This window comes from Lissotriton helveticus, chromosome 1_1, assembly GCF_964261635.1.
Source record: "Lissotriton helveticus chromosome 1_1, aLisHel1.1, whole genome shotgun sequence".
NCBI classification, from domain to species: Eukaryota; Metazoa; Chordata; class Amphibia; order Caudata; family Salamandridae; genus Lissotriton; species Lissotriton helveticus.
In genome coordinates, this window is record NC_136057.1 from 1,083,147,351 (window position 1) to 1,083,169,517 (window position 22,167).

The window sequence follows — 22,167 nt, forward strand, 5'->3', positions numbered from 1 at the left end:
ACATGGTGGACATGGTGGTGGTGGACGTGGTGGACATAGTGGTAGTGGATGTGGTGGTGGTGGTGGTGGTGGTGGACATGGTAGTGGCCTCGTATTGGACATGGTGGTGGCCGTGGTGGTGGACATGGTGGTGGTGGACGTGGTGGTTGTGGACATGGTGGTTGTGGACATGGTGGTTGTGGACATGGTGGTTGTGGACATGGTGGTTGTGGACATGGTGGTGGTGGACGCGGTGGTGGTGGACGCGGTGGTGGTGGAGGTGGGTGTAGTGGTGGTGGACATGGTGTTGGTGGACATAGTGGTGGTGGACATACTGGTGGTGGTGGTGGTTGTGGACATGGTGGTGGACATAGTGGTGGTGGATGTAGTGGTGGTGGATGTAGTGGATGTGGTGGTGGTGGAGGCGGTGATTGTGGACATGGTGGTAGTGGATGTGGTGGTGGTGGATGTGGTGGTGTTCGTGGTGGACATGTTGGTGGTGGACATGGTGGTGGTGGACGTGGTGGTGGTGGTCATGGTCGTGGTCATGGTGGTGGTGGTGGTGGTGGTCATGGTGGTGGTGGACGTGGTGGTGGTGGTGGTGGACGTGGTGGTGGTGGTGGTGGACGTGGTGGTGTGTTTTTTTAAAATAATTAATACTTAAATAAAAGTGATTGTAATTTATAATAGCTTAAACTTTTGTTAATAACATTTGTGAAGATTATGTTCAGTGTATTTTATTGTGACGAAAATCCAAGAACAGAAGTGAAATATTAACATCTTTTTGTGACATTTTTAATAAAGCTTGAAACATTGAAAGAACATATTTGAACCAGTTGTTGTTGAATGGTTGCACAGATTGATGCTGTGGTGGCGCTGAGTGATGTTGTAGTGGCGACGAGTGATGCTGTGGCGTTCAGTGATGCTGTGGTGGCGCATAGTGATGTTGTGGTGCCCCTGAGTGATGCTGTGGTGGTGCTGAGTGATGCTGTGGTGGTGCGATTTATAGATAGAGTGAGTGCGATAGAGGGAGCGTGATAGATAGAGTGAAGGCGATAAATAGATAGTTAGATAGAGTGAGGGCGATAAATAGATAGTTAGATAGAGTAAGGGCGATAGATAGAAAGATAGAGTGAGGGCGATAGATAGAGTGAGGGCGATAGATAGATTGAGGGCGATAGATAGATAGAGGGCGATAGATAGATAGAGGGCGATAGATAGAGTGAGGGCGATAGATAGAGTGAGGGCGATAGATAGAGTGAGGGCAATAGATAGAGTGAGGGCGATAGATAGAGTGAGGGCGATAGATAGATAGAGTGAGGGCGATAGATAGATAGAGGGCGATAGATAGAGTGAGGGCAATAGATAGAGTGAGGGCGATAGATAGATAGACAGATAGATAGAGTGAGGGCGATAGATAGATAGAGGGCGATAGATAGATAGAGGGCGATAGATAGAGTGAGGGCGATAGATAGAGTGAGGGCGATAGATAGAGTGAGGGCGATAGATAGAGTGAGGGCGATAGATAGAGTGAGGGCGATAGATAGAGTGAGGGCGATAGATAGAGTGAGGGCGATAGATAGAGTGAGGGCGATAGATAGAGTGAGGGCGATAGATAGAGTGAGGGCGATAGATAGAGTGAGGGCGATAGATAGAGTGAGGGCGATAGATAGAGTGAGGGCGATAGATAGAGTGAGGGCGATAGATAGAGTGAGGGCGATAGATAGAGTGAGGGCGATAGATAGAGTGAGGGCAATAGATAGAGTGAGGGCAATAGATAGAGTGAGGGCAATAGATAGAGTGAGGGCAATAGATAGAGTGAGGGCAATAGATAGAGTGAGGGCAATAGATAGAGTGAGGGCAATAGATAGAGTGAGGGCGATAGATAGATAGATAGACAGATAGATAGAGTGAGGGCGATAGATAGATACAAAGATAGAGTGAGGGTGATAGATAGATAGAGGGCGATAGATAGATAGAGGGCGATAGATAGATAGAGGGCGATAGATAGATAGAGTGAGGGCGATAGATAGAGTGAGGGCGATAGATAGATAGAGTCAGGGCGATAGATAGATAGAGTCAGGGCGATAGATAGATAGAGTGAGGGCGATAGATAGAGTGAGGGCAATAGATAGATAGAGTGTAATTATGTGGCACTGAGTGGTATTTGGAGTGTATGTTGCATTGAGTGCAGTGTAAAGATGTAGCATATAATTATGTGGCACTGAGTGGTATTTGGAGGGTATGTTGCGTTGACCGCAGTGTAATTATTTAGCATATAATTATGTGGCACTGAGTGGTATTATGAGGAGAGTATGGTGTATTCAGTCGAGTGTAATTGTGTGGCGTGTAATTATGTGGCTCTGAGTGGTATTGTTTGGAGTGTATGTTGCCTTGTAATTATGTAGCATATAATTATGTGGCACTGAGTGGTACTGCGTGGAGTGTGTGTTGTATTCAGTAGAGTGTAATTATGGGGTGTGTAATTATGCGGCACTGAGTGGTATTTGGAGTGTATGTTTCGTTGAGCGCAATGTAATTATGTAGCATATAATTATGTGGCCCTGAGTGGTATTTATTGATTTATTTTGAAAGTTTTATAGAGCGCGAACAAGACCCTTGTGGATATCAGAGCGCTTTACATACAGTGAGGTTACTTATACAAAAAAAAGATAGTTATACAACAAATAAGGCAGATCAACCAGGTGTACATAACAGCTTGTGCAACGGGAGCAAAGTAGGTGCTAGCGAGTATTGTGCGGAGTGTAGGTTGCCTTGAGTGCAGTGTAATTATGTAGCATATAATTATGTGGCACTGAGTGGTATTGTGTGGAGTATGTGTTGCATTCAGTGGAGTGTAATTATGTGGCACTGAGTGGTATTTGGAGTGTATGTTGCATTGTGTGCAGTGTAATTATGTGGCGTGTAATTATGTGGCACTGAGTGGTATTTGGAGTGGTAGTGGAGGTGGTGGTTGTGGGCGTGGTGGTGGAGTGGTGGTGGATGTGGTGGTGTTGGTGGTGGACATGGTGGTGGTTGTTGTGGTGTTGGACATGGTATTGGTGGTAGACGCGGTGGTGGTGGATGTGATGGTGGTGGATGAGGTGGTGGTGGACGTGGTGGTGGTGGTGGACGTGGTGGTGGATGTGGTGGTGGTGGATGTGGTGGTGGTGGTGGTGGATGTTGTGGTGGTGGATGTGAAGATGGACATGGTGGTGGTGGACATTGTGGTGGTGGACATGGTGGACGTGGTGGTGGTGGTGGATGTAGTGGTGGTGGATGTAGCGGTGGTGGTAGATGTGGTGGAGGTGGACTTGGTGGTGGACTTGGTGGTGGACTTGGTGGTGGACTTGGTGGTGGACTTGGTGGTGGTAGTGGATGTGGTGGTGGTGGAGGTAGACGTGGTAGTGGCCTTGTGGTGGACGTGGTGGTGGCCATGGTGGTGGTGGTGGACATGGTTGTGGTGGACCTGGTGGTGGATGTGGTGGTGGACCTTGCGGACGTGGTGGTGGACTTGGTGGTGGTGGTGGACTTGGTGGTGGATGAGGTGGTGTTGGTGGTGGACATGGTGGTGGTGGACATGGTGTTGGTGGACGTAGTGGTGGTGGATGTGGTGGTGGTTTTAGTGGACATGGTGGTTGTGGACGTGGTGGACATGGTGGTGGTGGACATGGTGGTGGTGGACATGGTGGTGGTGGACGCAGTGGTGGTGAATTTAGTGGTGGTGGATGTGGTGTGGTAGAGGTGGTGGTGGAGGTGGTGATTGTGGACGTAGTGGTGGTGGACGTGGTGGTGGACATGGTGGTGGTGGACATGGTGGTGGTGGACATGGTGGTGGTGGATGTCATGGTGGTGGTGGACGTGGTGGTGTTGGTGGTGGACATGGTGGTGGATGTGGTGGTAGTGTTGGTGAACATGTTGATGGTGGGTGATGTGGTGCGGGACATGGTGGTGGTGGACATGGTAGTGGTGGACGTAGTGGTGGTGGATGTGGTGGACATAGTAGTGGTGGATGTGGTGGGTGTGGTGGTGTTGGTGGTGGACATGGTGGTGGTTATGGTGGTGGTGGTGGATGTGGTGGTGGACGTGGTGGTGGATATAGTGGTGGATGTGGTGGTGGACTTGGTGGTGGACGCAGTGGTGATGTGGTGGTGGTAGTGGATGTGTTGGTGGTGGAGGTAGACATGGTAGTGGTGGACGTGGTAGTGGCCTCGTGGTGGACGTGATGGTGGTGGACATGGTGGTGGTGGTGGACATGGTAGACGTGGTGCTGGATGTGGTGGACATGGTGGATGTGGTGGACATGGTGGTGGTGGACGTGATGGTGGTGGACGTGATGGTGGTGGACGTGATGGTGGTGGACGTGATGGTGGTGGTGGACATGGTGGTGGATGTGGTGGTGGTGGACAAGGTGGTGGTGGATGTGGTGGTGGTGACATGGTGGTGGTGGACATGGTGGTGGTGGACGTGGTGGTGGTGGACGTGGTGGTGGTGGTGGACATGGTAGTAGCCTCGTGGTGGACATGGTGGTGCCCGTGGTGGTGGACATGGTGGTGGTGGTGGACGTGGTGGTTGTGGACGTGGTGGTGGACATGGTGGTTGTGGACATGGTGGTTGTGGACATGGTGGTTGTGGACATGGTGGTTGTGGACATGGTGGTTGAGGACATGGTGGTGGTGGTGGTGGAGGTGGGTGTAGTGGTGGTGGACATGGTGTTGGTGGACGTAGTGGTGGTGGACATACTGGTGGTGATGTGGTGGTGGTGGATGTGGTGGTGATGGTTGTGGACATAGTCGTTGTGGACGTGGTGGTGGTGGAGGACATGGTGGTGGTAGAGGACGTGGTGGTGGAGGACATGGTGGTGGTAGAGGACGTGGTGGTGGTGCACATGGTGGTGGTGGACGTGGTGGACATGGTGGTGGTGGACGTGGTGGTGGTGGATGTGGTGGTGGTGGTGGACATGGTAGTAGCCTCGTGGTGGACATGGTGGTGCCCGTGGTGGTGGACATGGTGGTGGTGGTGGACGTGGTGGTTGTGGACGTGGTGGTGGACATGGTGGTTGTGGACATGGTGGTTGTGGACATGGTGGTTGTGGACATGGTGGTTGTGGACATGGTGGTTGTGGACATGGTGGTTGAGGACATGGTGGTGGTGGTGGTGGAGGTGGGTGTAGTGGTGGTGGACATGGTGTTGGTGGACGTAGTGGTGGTGGACATACTGGTGGTGATGTGGTGGTGGTGGATGTGGTGGTGATGGTTGTGGACATAGTCGTTGTGGACGTGGTGGTGGTGGACATGGTGGTGGACATAGTGGTGGTTGATGTAGTGGTGGTGAATGTGGTGGAGGTGGTGGAGGTGGTGATTGTGGACATGGTGTTGGTGGAAGTGGTGGACATGGTGGTGTTCGTGGTGGACATGGTGGTGGACAATGTGGTGGATGTGGTGGTGGTGGACGTGGTGGACGTGGTGAAGGTGGACATAGTGGATGTGGTGGTTGTGGACGTGGTGGTGGTGGACGTGGTGGTGGTGGTCATGGTGGTGGTGGTGGACGTGGTGGTGGTGGATGTGGTGGTGGTGGTGGACATGGTGGTGGATGTGGTGGTGGTGGACGTGGTGGTGGTGGACGTGATGGACGTGGTGGTGGTGGAGGACGTGGTGGTGGTGGAGGACGTGGTGGTGGTGCACATGGTGGACATGGTGGTGGTGGACGTGGTGGACATAGTGGTAGTGGATGTGGTGGTGGTGGTGGTGGTGGTGGACATGGTAGTGGCCTCGTATTGGACATGGTGGTGGCCGTGGTGGTGGACATGGTGGTGGTGGACGTGGTGGTTGTGGACATGGTGGTTGTGGACATGGTGGTTGTGGACATGGTGGTTGTGGACATGGTGGTTGTGGACATGGTGGTTGTGGACATGGTGGTGGTGGACGCGGTGGTAGTGGACGCGGTGGTGGTGGAGGTGGGTGTAGTGGTGGTGGACATGGTGTTGGTGGACATAGTGGTGGTGGACATACTGGTGGTGGTGGTGGTTGTGGACATGGTGGTGGACATAGTGGTGGTGGATGTAGTGGTGGTGGATGTAGTGGATGTGGTGGTGGTGGAGGTGGTGGAGGCGGTGATTGTGGACATGGTGGTAGTGGATGTGGTGGTGGTGGTGGATGTGGTGGTGTTCGTGGTGGACATGTTGGTGGTGGACATGGTGGTGGTGGACGTGGTGGTGGTGGTCATGGTCGTGGTCATGGTGGTGGTGGTGGTGGTGGTGGTCATGGTGGTGGTGGACGTGGTGGTGGTGGTGGTGGACGTGGTGGTGGTGGTGGTGGACGTGGTGGATGTGGTGGTGGTGGACGTGGTGGTGTGTTTTTTTAAAATAATTAATACTTAAATAAAAGTGATTGTAATTTATAATAGCTTAAACTTTTGTAAATAACATTTGTGAAGATTATGTTCAGTGTATTTTATTGTGACGAAAATCCAAGAACAGAAGTGAAATATTAACATCTTTTTGTGACATTTTTAATAAAGCTTGAAACATTGAAAGAACATATTTGAACCAGTTGTTGTTGAATGGTTGCACAGATTGATGCTGTGGTGGCGCTGAGTGATGTTGTAGTGGCGACGAGTGATGCTGTGGCGTTCAGTGATGCTGTGGTGGCGCATAGTGATGTTGTGGTGCCCCTGAGTGATGCTGTGGTGGTGCTGAGTGATGCTGTGGTGGTGCGAATTATAGATAGAGTGAGTGCGATAGAGGGAGCATGATAGATAGAGTGAAGGCGATAAATAGATAGTTAGATAGAGTGAGGGCGATAAATAGATAGTTAGATAGAGTAAGGGCGATAGATAGATAGAGTGAGGGCGATAGATAGAGTGAGGGCGATAGATAGATAGAGGGCGATAGATAGATAGAGGGCGATAGATAGATAGAGGGCGATAGATAGATAGAGGGCGATAGATAGATAGAGGGTGATAGATAGATAGAGGGTGATAGATAGAGTGAGGGCGATAGATAGATAGACAGATAGATAGAGTGAGGGCGATAGATAGATAGAGGGCGATAGATAGATAGAGGGCGATAGATAGAGTGAGGGCGATAGATAGATAGAGTGAGGGCGATAGATAGATAGAGTGAGGGCGATAGATAGAGTGAGGGCGATAGATAGAGTGAGGGCGATAGATAGAGTGAGGGCGATAGATAGAGTGAGGGCGATAGATAGAGTGAGGGCGATAGATAGAGTGAGGGCGATAGATAGAGTGAGGGCGATAGATAGAGTGAGGGCGATAGATAGAGTGAGGGCGATAGATAGAGTGAGGGCGATAGATAGAGTGAGGGCGATAGATAGAGTGAGGGCGATAGATAGAGTGAGGGCGATAGATAGAGTGAGGGCAATAGATAGAGTGAGGGCAATAGATAGAGTGAGGGCAATAGATAGAGTGAGGGCAATAGATAGAGTGAGGGCGATAGATAGATAGATAGACAGATAGATAGAGTGAGGGCGATAGATAGATACAAAGATAGAGTGAGGGTGATAGATAGATAGAGGGCGATAGATAGATAGAGGGCGATAGATAGATAGAGGGCGATAGATAGATAGAGTGAGGGCGATAGATAGAGTGAGGGCGATAGATAGATAGAGTCAGGGCGATAGATAGATAGAGTCAGGGCGATAGATAGATAGAGTGAGGGCGATAGATAGAGTGAGGGCAATAGATAGATAGAGTGTAATTATGTGGCACTGAGTGGTATTTGGAGTGTATGTTGCATTGAGTGCAGTGTAAAGATGTAGCATATAATTATGTGGCACTGAGTGGTATTTGGAGGGTATGTTGCGTTGACCGCAGTGTAATTATTTAGCATATAATTATGTGGCACTGAGTGGTATTATGAGGAGAGTATGGTGTATTCAGTCGAGTGTAATTGTGTGGCGTGTAATTATGTGGCTCTGAGTGGTATTGTTTGGAGTGTATGTTGCCTTGTAATTATGTAGCATATAATTATGTGGCACTGAGTGGTACTGCGTGGAGTGTGTGTTGTATTCAGTAGAGTGTAATTATGGGGTGTGTAATTATGCGGCACTGAGTGGTATTTGGAGTGTATGTTTCGTTGAGCGCAATGTAATTATGTAGCATATAATTATGTGGCCCTGAGTGGTATTTATTGATTTATTTTGAAAGTTTTATAGAGCGCGAACAAGACCCTTGTGGATATCAGAGCGCTTTACATACAGTGAGGTTACTTATACAAAAAAAAGATAGTTATACAACAAATAAGGCAGATCAACCAGGTGTACATAACAGCTTGTGCAACGGGAGCAAAGTAGGTGCTAGCGAGTATTGTGCGGAGTGTAGGTTGCCTTGAGTGCAGTGTAATTATGTAGCATATAATTATGTGGCACTGAGTGGTATTGTGTGGAGTATGTGTTGCATTCAGTGGAGTGTAATTATGTGGCACTGAGTGGTATTTGGAGTGTATGTTGCATTGTGTGCAGTGTAATTATGTGGCGTGTAATTATGTGGCACTGAGTGGTATTTGGAGTGGTAGTGGAGGTGGTGGTTGTGGGCGTGGTGGTGGAGTGGTGGTGGATGTGGTGGTGTTGGTGGTGGACATGGTGGTGGTTGTTGTGGTGTTGGACATGGTATTGGTGGTAGACGCGGTGGTGGTGGATGTGATGGTGGTGGATGAGGTGGTGGTGGACGTGGTGGTGGTGGTGGACGTGGTGGTGGATGTGGTGGTGGTGGTGGTGGATGTTGTGGTGGTGGATGTGAAGATGGACATGGTGGTGGTGGACATTGTGGTGGTGGACATGGTGGACGTGGTGGTGGACGTGGTGGTGGTGGTGGATGTAGTGGTGGTGGATGTAGCGGTGGTGGTAGATGTGGTGGAGGTGGACTTGGTGGTGGACTTGGTGGTGGACTTGGTGGTGGACTTGGTGGTGGTAGTGGATGTGGTGGTGGTGGAGGTAGACGTGGTAGTGGCCTTGTGGTGGACGTGGTGGTGGCCATGGTGGTGGTGGTGGACATGGTTGTGGTGGACCTGGTGGTGGATGTGGTGGTGGACCTTGCGGACGTGGTGGTGGACTTGGTGGTGGTGGTGGACTTGGTGGTGGATGAGGTGGTGTTGGTGGTGGACATGGTGGTGGTGGACATGGTGTTGGTGGACGTAGTGGTGGTGGATGTGGTGGTGGTTTTAGTGGACATGGTGGTTGTGGACGTGGTGGACATGGTGGTGGTGGACATGGTGGTGGTGGACATGGTGGTGGTGGACGCAGTGGTGGTGAATTTAGTGGTGGTGGATGTGGTGTGGTAGAGGTGGTGGTGGAGGTGGTGATTGTGGACGTAGTGGTGGTGGACGTGGTGGTGGACATGGTGGTGGTGGACATGGTGGTGGTGGACATGGTGGTGGTGGACATGGTGGTGGTGGATGTCATGGTGGTGGTGGACGTGGTGGTGTTGGTGGTGGACATGGTGGTGGATGTGGTGGTAGTGTTGGTGAACATGTTGATGGTGGGTGATGTGGTGCGGGACATGGTGGTGGTGGACATGGTAGTGGTGGACGTAGTGGTGGTGGATGTGGTGGACATAGTAGTGGTGGATGTGGTGGATGTGGTGGTGTTGGTGGTGGACATGGTGGTGGTTATGGTGGTGGTGGTGGATGTGGTGGTGGACGTGGTGGTGGATATAGTGGTGGATGTGGTGGTGGACTTGGTGGTGGACGCAGTGGTGATGTGGTGGTGGTAGTGGATGTGTTGGTGGTGGAGGTAGACATGGTAGTGGTGGACGTGGTAGTGGCCTCGTGGTGGACGTGATGGTGGTGGACATGGTGGTGGTGGTGGACATGGTAGACGTGGTGCTGGATGTGGTGGACATGGTGGATGTGGTGGACATGGTGGATGTGGTGGACATGGTGGTGGTGGACGTGATGGTGGTGGACGTGATGGTGGTGGACGTGATGGTGGTGGTGGACATGGTGGTGGATGTGGTGGTGGTGGACAAGGTGGTGGTGGATGTGGTGGTGGTGACATGGTGGTGGTGGACATGGTGGTGGTGGACGTGGTGGTGGTGGACGTGGTGGTGGTGGACGTGGTGGAGGTGGACGTGGTGGTGGTGGATGTGGACGTGGTGGATGTGGACGTGGTGGTTGTGGACGTGGTGGTTGTGGACGTGGTGGTTGTGGACGTGGTGGTTGTGGACGTGGTGGTTGTGGACGTGGTGGACATGGTGGTGGTGGTGGACATGGTGGTCATGGACGTGGTGGTGGTAGTGGTGGTGGACGTAGTGGTGGGTGTGGTGGTGGACGTAGTGGATGTGGTGGTTGTGGACGTGGTGGTGGTGGACGTGGTGGAGGTAGACGTGGTGGTCATGGTGGTGGACATGGTGGTGGTCATGGTGGTGGTCATGGTGGTGGTGGACACGGTGGTGGTGGATGTGGTGGTGGTGGACGCAGTGGTGGTGGTGGACGCAGTGGTGGTGGACGCGGTGGTGGTGGACACGGTGGTGGTGGACGCGGTGGTGAACGTGGATGTGGTGGTGGTGGAGGTAGATGTGGTGGTGGTGGACGTGGTGGTGAAGGACATGGTGGTTGTGGATGTGGTTGACGTGGTGATGGTGGTGGTGTTGGTGGTAGTGGACATGGTGGTGGTGGACATGGTGGTGGTGGACATGGTGGTGGTGGACGTGGTGGTGGTGGACGTGGTGGTGGAGGGCATGGTGGTGGCGAACATGGTGGTGGCGAACATGGTGGTGGTGGACGTAGTGGTGGTTGTGGACGTGGTGGTGGTTGTGGATGTGGTGGTGGTTGTGGACATGGTGGTGGTGGTGGTGGTGGTGGTGGACATGGTGGTGGTGGACGTAGTGGTGGTGGACGTGGTGGACATGGTGGTGGTGGACATGGTGGTGGTGGACATGGTGGTGGTGGACATGGTGGTGGTGGACGTAGTGGTGGTGGACGTAGTGGTGGTGGACGTAGTGGTGGTGGACGTAGTGGTGGTTGTGGACGTGGTGGTGGTGGACGTAGTGGTGGTGGTGGACGTGGTGGTGGTGGACGTGGTGGTGGTGGACGTGGTGGTGGTGGACGTGGTGGTGGTGGTGGTGGATATGGTGGTGGTGGACGTGGTGGTGATGGACGTGGTGGTGATGGACGTGGTGGTGATGGACGTGGTGGTGATGGACGTGGAGGTGGGTGTGGTGGTGGTGGGTGTGGTGGTGGTGGACATGGTGGTGGTGGTAGAGGTGTTGGATTTGGAGGATGTGGTGGTGGTGGAAGTGGTGGTGGTGGTTGTGGACATGGTGGTTGTGGACGTGGTGGTGTTGGATGTGGTGGTGTTGGTGGTGGACATGGTGGTTGTGGTCATAGTGGTGTTGGTGGATGTGGTGGTGGTGGACGTGGTGGAGGTGGTGGTGGTGGACGTGGTGGTGGTGTACGTGGTAGTGGTGGTGGTGGTGGTGGACATAGTGGTGGTGGATGTAGTGGTGGTGGACGTGGACGTGGTGGTGGTGGACGTGGGGATGGTGGACGTGGGGGTTGTGGACATGGTGGTGATGGACGTGGTGGTGGTGGAGGGCCTGGTGGTGGTGGACATGGTGGTGGTGGACGTGGTGGACATGGTGGTGGTGGTGGTGGTAGTGGTAGTGGTGGTGGAGGTGGGTGTGGTGGAGGTGGACCTGGTGGTGGTGGATGTAGTGGGAGTGGATGTGGTGGTGGTGGATGTGGTGGTGGGTGTGGTGATGATGGACGTGGTGGTGATGGTGGTGGACATGGTGATGGTGGAGGTGGGTGTGGTGGTGGTGGACATGGTGGTGGTGGACATAGTGGTGGTGGACGCAGTGGTGTTGGATTTGGAGGATGTGGTGGTGGTGGAAGTGGTGGTGGTGGAGGTAGTGGTTGTGGACATGATGGTTATGGACGTGGTGGTCGTGAACGTGGTGATGTTGGACGTGGTGGTGGTGGATGTTGTGGTGTTGGTGGTGGACATGGTTGTGGTCATAGTGGTGGTGGTGGATGTGATGGTGGTGGACGTGGTGGATGTGGTGGTGGTGGACGTGGTGGTGGTGTACGTGGTAGTGGTGGATGTGGTGGTGGTGGTGGACGTAGTGGTGATGGGCGTGGTGGTGGTGGACGTGGTGGTTATGGACATGGTGGTGATGGACGTGGTGGTGGTGGAGGACGTGGTGGTGGTGGAGGACGTGGTGGTGGAGGACGTGGTGGTGGAGGACATGGTGGTGGTGGTGGACGTGGTGGACATGGTGGTGGTGGTGGTGGTAGTGGTGGTGGAGGTGGGTGTGGTGGTGGTGGACCTGGTGGTGGTGGACGTAGTGGGGGTGGATGTGGTGGTGGTGAATGTGGTGGTGGGTGTGGTGGTGGTGGACGTGGTGGTGGTGGACGTGGTGGTGGTGGACACGGTGGTGATGGACGTGATGGTGATGAATATTGTTGGTGGTGTACATGTTGATGGTGGTGGACATGGTGGTAGTGGATGTGTGGACATGGTGGTGGTGGATGTGGTGGACATGGTGGTTGTGGACATGGTGGTGGAGGTGGGTGTGGTGGTGGTGGATGTGGTGGACATGGTGGTGGTGGTGGACATGGTGGTGGTGGACGTGGTGGTGGCGGTGGACGTGGTGGCGGTGGATGTGGTGGCGGTGGACTTGGCGGTGGACGTGGTGGCGGTGGTAGTGGGTGTGGTAGTGGTGGTGGGTGTGGTAGTGGTGGTGAGTGTGGTGGTGGAGGTGGACGTGGTGGTGGACGTGGTGGTGCTGCACATGGTGGTAGTGGTGGTGGACATGGTGGTGGTGGTGGTTGTGGTGGTGGTGGACGTGGGTGTGGTGGTGGTGGACTTGGTGGTGGTGGATGTAGTAGTGGTGGATGTGGTGGTGGTGGTGGTGGTGGAGGTGGTGAATGTTGTGGTTGTGGTGGTGGTAGACGTGGTGGTGGTGAACATGGTGGATGTGGTGGTGGACGTGGTGGTGGGTGTGGTGTACGTGGTGGTTGTGGACATGGTGGTGATGAACGTGGTGGTGGATGTAGTGGTGGTGGAAGTGGTGGATGTGGTGGTGGTGGAGGTGGTGGCGGAGGTGGTGATTGTGGACATGGTGGTGGTGGATGTGGTGGTGGTGGACGTGGTGGTGGATGGGGTGGTGGTGGACATGGTGGTGGTGGTAATCCTGCAGGAGTCTGCCAGCAGGCTGTGCATAATTCAGCAGCGCCACTAGGCGTTTGTTGCAATGCACGGACTTCACACAAAATTTGGCATCACGGTATAGTACACAATAAAACATTTCTTAGCACATAATTAAATAAGAAGCTCAAAAGAGCTCCTTCGGCATCTCTGGCAAGTGTGAATGAACAGCACCATAAACCTCTAAGAAACGAGACCAGAACGGGTAGGAATGCGTACAGTATAGTTTCTGTAAGACTTTCCGAAAGGGATCCTACTCAGGACATAACTAAACCTTTCATGTCTATATTACAACATCTAGATAGCAAAAGACTGGGATCCAATGATGAAAGCGGAGGTGACACCAAAGTAACAGGAAACAATAATATAATTTATGGGGCATTACCGCTGCTGTTTAATCGGGTGTGATCTTGGGCATGACAGCCTTCAGCGAACAAAGCCAGAAACGGCGGGGGCGGGGGAGCAGATTCCTTTGAAGTCTGATGCCGGCTGCAAGCAAACCAGCATGAGTGAGGAGAGAGGCAAATGGTGTGCGATGTGCACGCGCCCGCACACATGCACTGTAGGCAAACCGCCTTTGGGTGCATTTTTGAGAGCCCTTACTTAAGTCTCGCTACGAACGCATGCGCGTTCGCTCAGCGAGACCTAAAAAAGGAGGAAAAAAAGAGAAATTGATCAAGTGTAATGAAATATAAAGACATAAGATTGACTATGATGATTGTATATTTATGTTTTTTCTCTTTACTTTTTCTTGTATATTATAATCGTAAATATGTCTGATTTCCAAATAAAATATATTTTTTAAAAAGATATTGGTTTTATTTCACCAATGATTGAAACCTACAAGAAAGCATCAAAAGTTGAAAGAGCACAACTTAAACCTGCTTCCATTTTCATAAAACTGAGCAATAACAGCATGTTTACTTCTTAAATCATATCCAAATAATCACGCTGTCAAAAGCTGAATATAAATAAGTTGATCCTACTGTCGGATGTCTTCTTAAACTACACTTACATTAAGTAAGCAAACTCCCCCAGGATTTTTCAGCTTTGAGTTATCAAAATAGGATTTTTCAGCTTCTGAGTTATCAAAATATTGCAGCCAAAAAAGCCAAATTTGTGGCCCAAAACCTCAAAATAAGTCATTTTCTGTTTGCAGTGGCCAAAAAATGTGCCTTCACACAAAAATACTGAAGGCCTGTGCTCTGTCACTGCTGGAGACTGTGTTATGTCACAGTCTATAAATTTGCATAGTCTCCAGCAGCACAGCTTAGAACTGGCGGGTGTCTGATTCCAAAGAGAGAAGAATACAATAAGACACCATCTCTTTTTGGCATCAGACAACCTGTGCACACAGGGCAGCAGAGGCAGGGGCATGGGGGGGGCAGAGAAGGTGGAGAGTATATATAAAAAAATGTGGAGACATGGGGGAGATTAGGGGTTAACAGGAAACAATAGCACGTAGTAGTGCAGTGGGGAGGGGGGGGGGGACAGAAGAGCCTTTCAAGGCCCTGCAGAGTTCGCAGGGGGCACACATTTGTGAGGTGGGCTGCAGGCTAATTGCACAGAAGGTGACATTGTGCATTTTAAAGGCAGGGGACAGATAAATTTAACACCTCTGCTGCCTGCTGGCATGTTGCTCACCCTCCCTTTACTGGCTAAGCTGGATCACGGCGCTAGTAAAGAGAGAGTGAATGCCAAAGTTGTTTAAAAACATATTTAGAGGACACTTTTGTAAACATCATGTATTTTTACATAAGTGCCGATTTCACTATATTTTTTGCATATCACGAAATCATGGGGTGACCAATGAAGTATATTATTTAAGGTTTGGACATTTGAGCTAATAAAACCAAAAATGTTATAGAATGAAAAACAACATAGTGTCTGGTTGAAAATGCAATTGTGAAACCAAAGACAGTGGAAAGATAAGTATATGATTTGCAGCCCTCAGCTGAGCGTGTGTGGAAAGACAAACAAGCCGAGTTCAAAGAAAAAGTAATGTTCCGAAACTAACATTTACGGGCGATAGTGAAATGATCAATGTAACAGGGCCAGTCTCCAGGGTGTGAACAAAACAGCAAAGGGAGGGACAAATGTAAACTTTGTATCAACAAAAACAAAGGAATTTCCAAAGGAGCATGAAGGAACAAATGAAAACGGATGGACGGGCTGAAAGCCCATACAGTAGATACAGCATGTCTCAACAGACAGTGCATGCACTGCCTAGGCCAGATCTTAAAAGGGCTGTGGGAGAATAAAGAGAAAGCGAGAAGCTGAGAGGCACAGACTACATAGAATTATTAAATCTGAAAAAAAGTTAAAGACAAAAAAAGTAAGAAATAGGAGTTGGGAACAAGGTACAGCACACAGGACAGGAGTGAAGCAAAATAATTTGAGCGATACAGAAGTCAAAAAGTAGCACAACGAGAAGGCACTCAAGAAAGGTGTAAATTTGAAATGGGTGGAAAAGAGAAGAAAGTGGGGCATCGAACAGAGATGGGCTGAAAAACTAGGGTAAGAGGAGATAGTGGTAAATACAAGTGAATAAATGATACGAGAGAACAGGGGAGTGAGGATTTGAGGACAAAGGGATTGATAATGTGGACAGAGTATAACGGAAGTTGGTAAATGAATCAGTGAATGAGAGCCGGACAGGGAGAAGATGAGGAAGGAATATAAAATGGGTCAAAAGATAAAGCATGAATGAGAATGACAAAGGAAAAGGAAGACCACAAATTATAAGTGAAGAGTATAGAGGAGAAAATCTGAGATGGACAGTGAAGGATAGAAAAAAGACAGATCAGGAGGATAAACTGGTAAAGGACTACAAAATAGAAACAAAGAGAAAGGAACAAAGTGATAAAAGAGCAACAGAAAAATAAATGAAGTAAAGAAAAAGAACAGTGGACAGAGGAGGAATGTAGATGTTAATCAGGAGGACCAAAAGGACCTTTTCCTCTGAAAAAAAGGTCCAATCGAATAACCGGTTCTTGCTGCGTACCTTTAGAGATGGGTGAGTCAACAAATTAAAATAAAGAACTGAGCCAGAGCTGAGCTATGGGTCTGACTTGGCATAAAGCTGGGTTATGAAAATATTTAGAAATTAAATGATGCACCCAACATCATGTAAAAATTATGATAAAGTTTCCTCAAAAGGTAAAATAAAATAAGTGTATTTCTTTAACATGCACATGTGCTTCACCTTCTTACATTAGATTGTTTTGCTGCCATTGAGAGGTCAATATTATAGCCTAAGAGCCCGCCAGAGCGAGCTCTACCGGCCAGTAAAGGCTCGCTCCAGCGTTAAAGGACTGAGCCGAAACCTTTACTGAGTCAACAATGCCATAAGTAACTAAGAGGCAAGTCAGTTGTTGTTATCTGTTCCGTATATGTTTCCTAGATTCTCAACATAAATGGGGCAACAAAACACAAGAGGTTTTTGTAGAACGCACATCCTGAACTCACAGACTTCAAGGTGCTCTCATATGTTGCAACGAAGAAAAAGCGTAGAAATAAAATATTTTCCTATGATCACACAATATTGTCAAGCTGTGAGCTTATATTGCACCCAGGTTTTCTATTTTCCTATTGTGCAATTAGGCAATTAGGTAAAAATCTCACTTTCTTTCTCCTTTTTTACAGTAAATGTTAATGCTGTGGCTTTAATTCTTGGCGCATAAAGTTAGTGCATGGGTAGCGACATAAAAGTTTGGTCCAATTTGGGCTCGAGGGGTAAAGAGAGCCTGAAGATGAGCCACAGCCCCGCCCACTCATCTCCACATAAATCCAGATCCTAACTGGTTAGAAATCCCTCTTCACTGAGCTGAATTGAAGCTGGGCTCAGAGGGTGTTGGAAGGCAGCAGCAGGAGGGAGTCATGACTGAAAGAAGAAGGCAGAATGGAATGAGATCGGGTAGGAGAGCAACAAAGGACATGAATTAGGAGGTGGAGGAACTGACAGTCTGCAATGTAATGAAAAGAGGATCTAGTGACGTTGGATATCAATCAGTAGCAGCTTGGGGTGACAGCGGCTATTCTTGGCCTGCTCATTTGTACCACCTGCGCCACTCTCCTAGTCTCAGAGCCTATGAAGGCAGCAGCAGGAACAAACAGTAAACAGAACTATAGTAGTGCTGTTTACTTTCAGGTGTTCACACTCTTGGTCCTTCGACTAGCTCTGATGTAGCAAACAGGAAGCTTTTGAGAACCTAAGAGTGGGATATGGATGGGGTTGTCAATAGTATCATCAGTATTTAAGGAGTATAGGATGTAACTTTTGCTACCCCTTGCACTGAACTAAAGTTCACAGAAGCAGTAAGTGTGGATCTAAAGGAATAAGGGTTCCAAATTGTGAACCGACGTCCTAGAGCAAAAGTCAGGAGAGCTTCAAAGGTGAGGCCACCTTTGTTGAACAAATGGTGATCACACTCCTGAAGGGTTGCTCCTTTGTTCAGGTAGACAGACTGGCGTAGGAACAGAGAGGGGAGACCAATGCCCAAATCAGTTTTCCCATGGTCGTGTGGCCCACACATACCCACATCTCTAGGGCGGGCAACCAAGCTCCTAAAATCCAAGGAAGTGTTCAAGTATCTTGGGAGTGAGAAGAATATAGCACTCTGGGATTGCTAGATACCACACATAGCCGGGATGATGTCACAAGGTGGGAGGTATCCTGGTTTCCCATTGGCTAGTGAATGCATGATCCCCTTGGCCCTTTCTGGGCATGAAGATGGGGGCCCTGGCACCCTGAACCTCAGATCACACGAGGACTGGAGAAAGGGCCAAAAAAGGACTGCCCTGCTAACCACTGGACCTGGCAAGAGAATCTGCGTCATCTGCTGAATTGTACCTGACGCACCTTGGGCTAGCAAAGAGAGGACTGTGCCTGTGGCTCCTGGCTCGAGGGAAAGTTACTGCTGAGCCCCACACCAAAGAAGAGATTCCAAGGCTGACCCCCTGGAACCAGCACCAGGGCCAACTGGAATCATCACCTACCAGCACTGGGCACCCCAAGAGACCGATCCTCAATGGCCAAAAGTTGCACCTGTGTCCACAGGACCCGGAGTGTTGTGAGTCCCGATGGTCACCACCAAGGGACACCAGCCTCCACTAAAGGATACCGTAGGACCCACTGTGTCTAAAGATTAGTAGCCCAGCAGCAGCTGAACTTCTACTAGATTAAATAGGACTTCGACCTCTGCAGCTAAAGTCGCCCCACCTCATACGTGGACCGAGGAATAACCGCAAGGACACCTCCGTCGACCGCACAGCACCCAACTCATCCCCAGAATCCTGCATCCCCAGCATCAGGCGCACTTCATTATAGTCTATGGCAGTTCTGATGTAAAGTGTGAAACTGGACTGGAGTCTGCTTTGGTGACAAGGTAAAATACTCCTTAGTGCCCCCCCTCCCAACCTTCTCCTTGATGGATTGTGTAACCCCACTCAAACTGGAGTAGTCAAACACAATTCTTTCAAACTTTCCAAAAGTTCAAAACTTTACAGCTACTGAGGTTTGTTTGCACTTTGCACTAAAACACTGAGGTTTACATTTTACTTTGAAATCTATAGTTCTGGAACTCTCCAGTTGATTTTGCTCATCTTGGTGTACAAAAATTCAAGAAAATATAATCTATTTTTATAAATTGCTGTTGGGTTTCTTTTGTGTTGTGTGACTTTCTTAATTTGGTGTTTGGTCCTTCTGAATGCTTTGCACGATTTCCTGTGTTTAAACCATGCTGCTCGGCAGCCACAGCTACCCAGTGCTGACCGGACACAAAACAGACCTGGGTCTCAATTGGGCACAAGGTGTGGGTAGCATAATGATTAAGTATGCCACATTTTATGTGGGTGATGACTTTTCAATTCCCAGAGTGTGCTCTTCTTGAGTTGGCACCAGACCTGCCAACTCTCACGGTGCCACTGTGTCACACGATTTTCGGCTCGCTTCACACGGTCACCAGGTGAGGAGCCGAAATCATACGGTGGCAGTGAAAACGAGCTGAAAACCACTGTAAACAATGGATGTCCAACTAATTTTCAGAAGCAGTAAGCAGTCACTGTCCCTTAATAGGTGTGAAAACACCCAAGGACATCGGCGACAGCCTTGATGACCCTTTGTTCTGGGGGGGTTTGGGAAGGGGTGGGGGCTTGGTGAGGGGCAGGGTGCCTCTTAGATAGCTATGGCACCATGCCCCGCCCCTCCAAGGTCCCCCTCTCTCCTCACACAATGAAGTTATTTTGTAAGTTGGCAGGTATGTGGGATGGTAGTGGTTCTGATAAGCCTAGCCTTTTATTTGTGGTGTGCGGCAGTTGTAGCCACCTGGGTTTATCACCTCCTGCAAAAGCTCGGTTCGTTTTGAGCTTGAGGTACTGAAGAGACATTAAGCTAAGCCAAATCCATGCATCTGGCTCGAGCTTTCAGTGGCTCGCCTGTCTCTAGTACATCACCATCCATTTCGAGAGCCTGTCATTGGCATGTTGTGGGTTTGTGTTCTCAAATTACTTATAACCCGTTGCACGTGAATGCTACGTGGAGCGTTCATTTCATTTTACTGCTTTCATTCTACGTAAAGCTGCCTCCTACCCACGCCGATGCTCTTCGTGATGCTGCTGCTGGTCTCCGGAGAGCGGCCGCCTCTGCCGGATTTTCCTCAGGAACCCCAGCACCTCTCTGACCTCTGCTTCGAAAGAGGCCACGACCGGGTTTTTCTTGTCGATGGCGCCGTAGAAAGAGGCTGGTAGGGGCTCCATAATTGGACGCGCGCCTCCTATATTAGCACGGGATCTGCCGAGCTCTCCAGCCATGCTGCCTCGTAGCTTATGTACCTGTTGTCTCTAGGAGACTGTCCCCATGGTAACGACGCAACTTGACGCTAGATGAACATAGAAAACAGACTACACTTTTTATTGCCAACACCATTTATAGGTTTCATATTAGGATTTCCTTTGCTGCTAGAGCTCGTGGGCGTGCTTCGATCATGCGTTAGAAATGTTCGTGTTGATTGACACATTTTTTCAGGTAAAATACCTATGCATATTTACAAATGTGTCAACTTTCCTGATAGCTTTTTTTATGATTTCGCGTTATGTATAATATACTCGGGCTTCGAACACCTTCTTGCCAATGGAAAGTAATGTGCAAATACAATCCTAGTTATTTTCCTTGTTTCTTTGGGTTACCAATTATTCCATCCTACCGTGACACCAGGTTGTGGGCTTTTATTTAGCAAACCAGTGCATTTTGGGAGTTGTAGTCTTCATGTGGTTCATGCAGCTCGACAGAACTCTTCCGAAAACAACATTTCAAAGGAAAGCAGAGGACTGGAAACGTTATGTGGAAACTGAGTAACTTCGTAACATTATCTAAAATCTCCATCTGCAGTGGAGCACATGCATTGTTGTCAAGTCCCTTTATGTCACGAGTCCTATATTTTTAGACGTGCTACCTGATGGACAGAATGCTGAATAAATCATACATTCACCCCCAGTCAAGGGATCTGGGTTAAATCCATCTGTTCTTTTGCTCACCATGCCACCCCTGTTTAGACCCAACCATATGCAAAACAGTCTTGACCATGTGCCTCATGAGAATAGTCCAGACCGAACTGTCAGGCCAGGTCCTCCCTGGACCGGAAACAAGCATCCTGGGATCAGTTTCTGGGTATTACCCTTCATCAGCCAGGCTAGCTTGAATCCAGTGGCACAGTGAGCAAGGGACCCACATCTGGAGATACCCATCTCACTTAGGGTGAAAAGTGCTATGCAAACAAATGATGGACGGAATGCTGAATAAATCATACATTCACCCTCAGTCAAGAGATCTGGGTTAAACCCATTGTTCTTTTGTTCACCATGCCACCCAGTTTAGACCCAGCCATATGCAAATCAGTCTTGACCCTGTGCCTCATGGGAACAGTCCAGACCAAACTGTCAAGCCAGGTACTCCCTGGACCGGAAACAAGCATCCTGGGAACGGTTTCTGGGTATTACCCTTCATCAGCCAGTCTAGCTTGAATGCTTTTTGTATCTGTATTTTTAGACAGCAGCACTTTTTGTACGCTTGGGCTTGAGCCTCAATACTTACACAGGGAAGGTAAAACTACAAGCACCAAAAGGCAAAATGCTGCTTGTTAAAAATATAGAATTGCTTGAAGTGCCAGAGGCCTCTTGGTAGCACTGCTCGTGTTTGAAAACTATTTGGGAACAAAGGAGTGGGGAATTTTTTGTCAGATAGGTGCAGGGAATGATACCAAAATGTAGCTGTCAGAATATCTATCTCCTGAAATAAAAATATTGTTCACAGATATCACCCAGTTGGAGTTCATGCTAGAAAATCTGTTTCCAATGGAGAGATATTTTTGTACCAAAAATTAGGACACAATGTTTGTCAGCAGATATTTCTGACAGTGATAGTCTGACAAGTAACCAAAGTGGAAAATTATATTTGTTTAATGACTGCATCGTGGTAAGGAATATTGTAAGAGGAAAATGTTTTTAAAAGCTGGAAAATTTATATAAGAACATTTTCAGTTTAAAAAGTCTACCTTATTAACAGTTATAGTTGGCCTGCCTATGACGGTGACAGGGCGTTCAAACAATTGAATGGGGCTCATCCAGCAATACCAGTTAACTCTATCATGTGGCATGACAGAGGATATGTGAATATAGTATCCATTTCTTTCCCATTTCATGTATGAGTAAGCTGGTTTCTGGGTTGATGAGAGTGGATGATTTAAAGGAATGTTGATTTTATTGTATCACAACATTTATATGGCGCTTACTTCCACTATCTGGTGACATGAGAAGCACACTACTGTTTGTCTACATAAGTAGCATGCTACAGTGTAGAGTGTGTAGTTGGAAGAATGTTGTCTTGTTTTGATCCCATGTGGGAAGTGTTTCTATGTTGTGCGTGATGACCACTGAGGTACGATTATCATGTTATGGGACGCAGCACATGGCAGTGTGTTTGATGATGAAGTGTGAGAGAGATATGCACAGTTGTATGGTTTTCAGT

At 49.3% G+C, this 22,167-nt stretch overlaps 1 protein-coding gene and 1 long non-coding RNA gene across 6 annotated transcripts in view; one reads left to right on the forward strand and one right to left on the reverse strand.

The window, feature by feature from the left end:
- CFAP54 (cilia and flagella associated protein 54) overlaps positions 1-19,975 on the reverse strand; it is a 2,603,731-nt gene extending 2,583,756 nt beyond the window's left edge. For all 5 annotated transcript variants that reach the window (XR_013608312.1, XR_013608313.1, XM_078677994.1 and 2 more), the window contains exon 1: positions 19,735-19,975. Coding sequence is in view for 3 of the 5 variants with exons in the window: in XM_078677994.1 (XP_078534120.1) it covers positions 19,735-19,955 (221 nt within the window). In the remaining 2 variants the exon portion in view is untranslated. The remainder of the gene's footprint in view (positions 1-19,734) is intronic.
- Positions 19,976-20,064: 89 nt separating this feature from the next.
- Positions 20,065-22,167, forward strand: part of LOC144772176 (uncharacterized) — an 86,908-nt gene continuing 84,805 nt past the window's right edge. The window contains exon 1 of the long non-coding RNA XR_013599681.1: positions 20,065-20,169. This is a non-coding gene — a long non-coding RNA (uncharacterized LOC144772176). The remainder of the gene's footprint in view (positions 20,170-22,167) is intronic.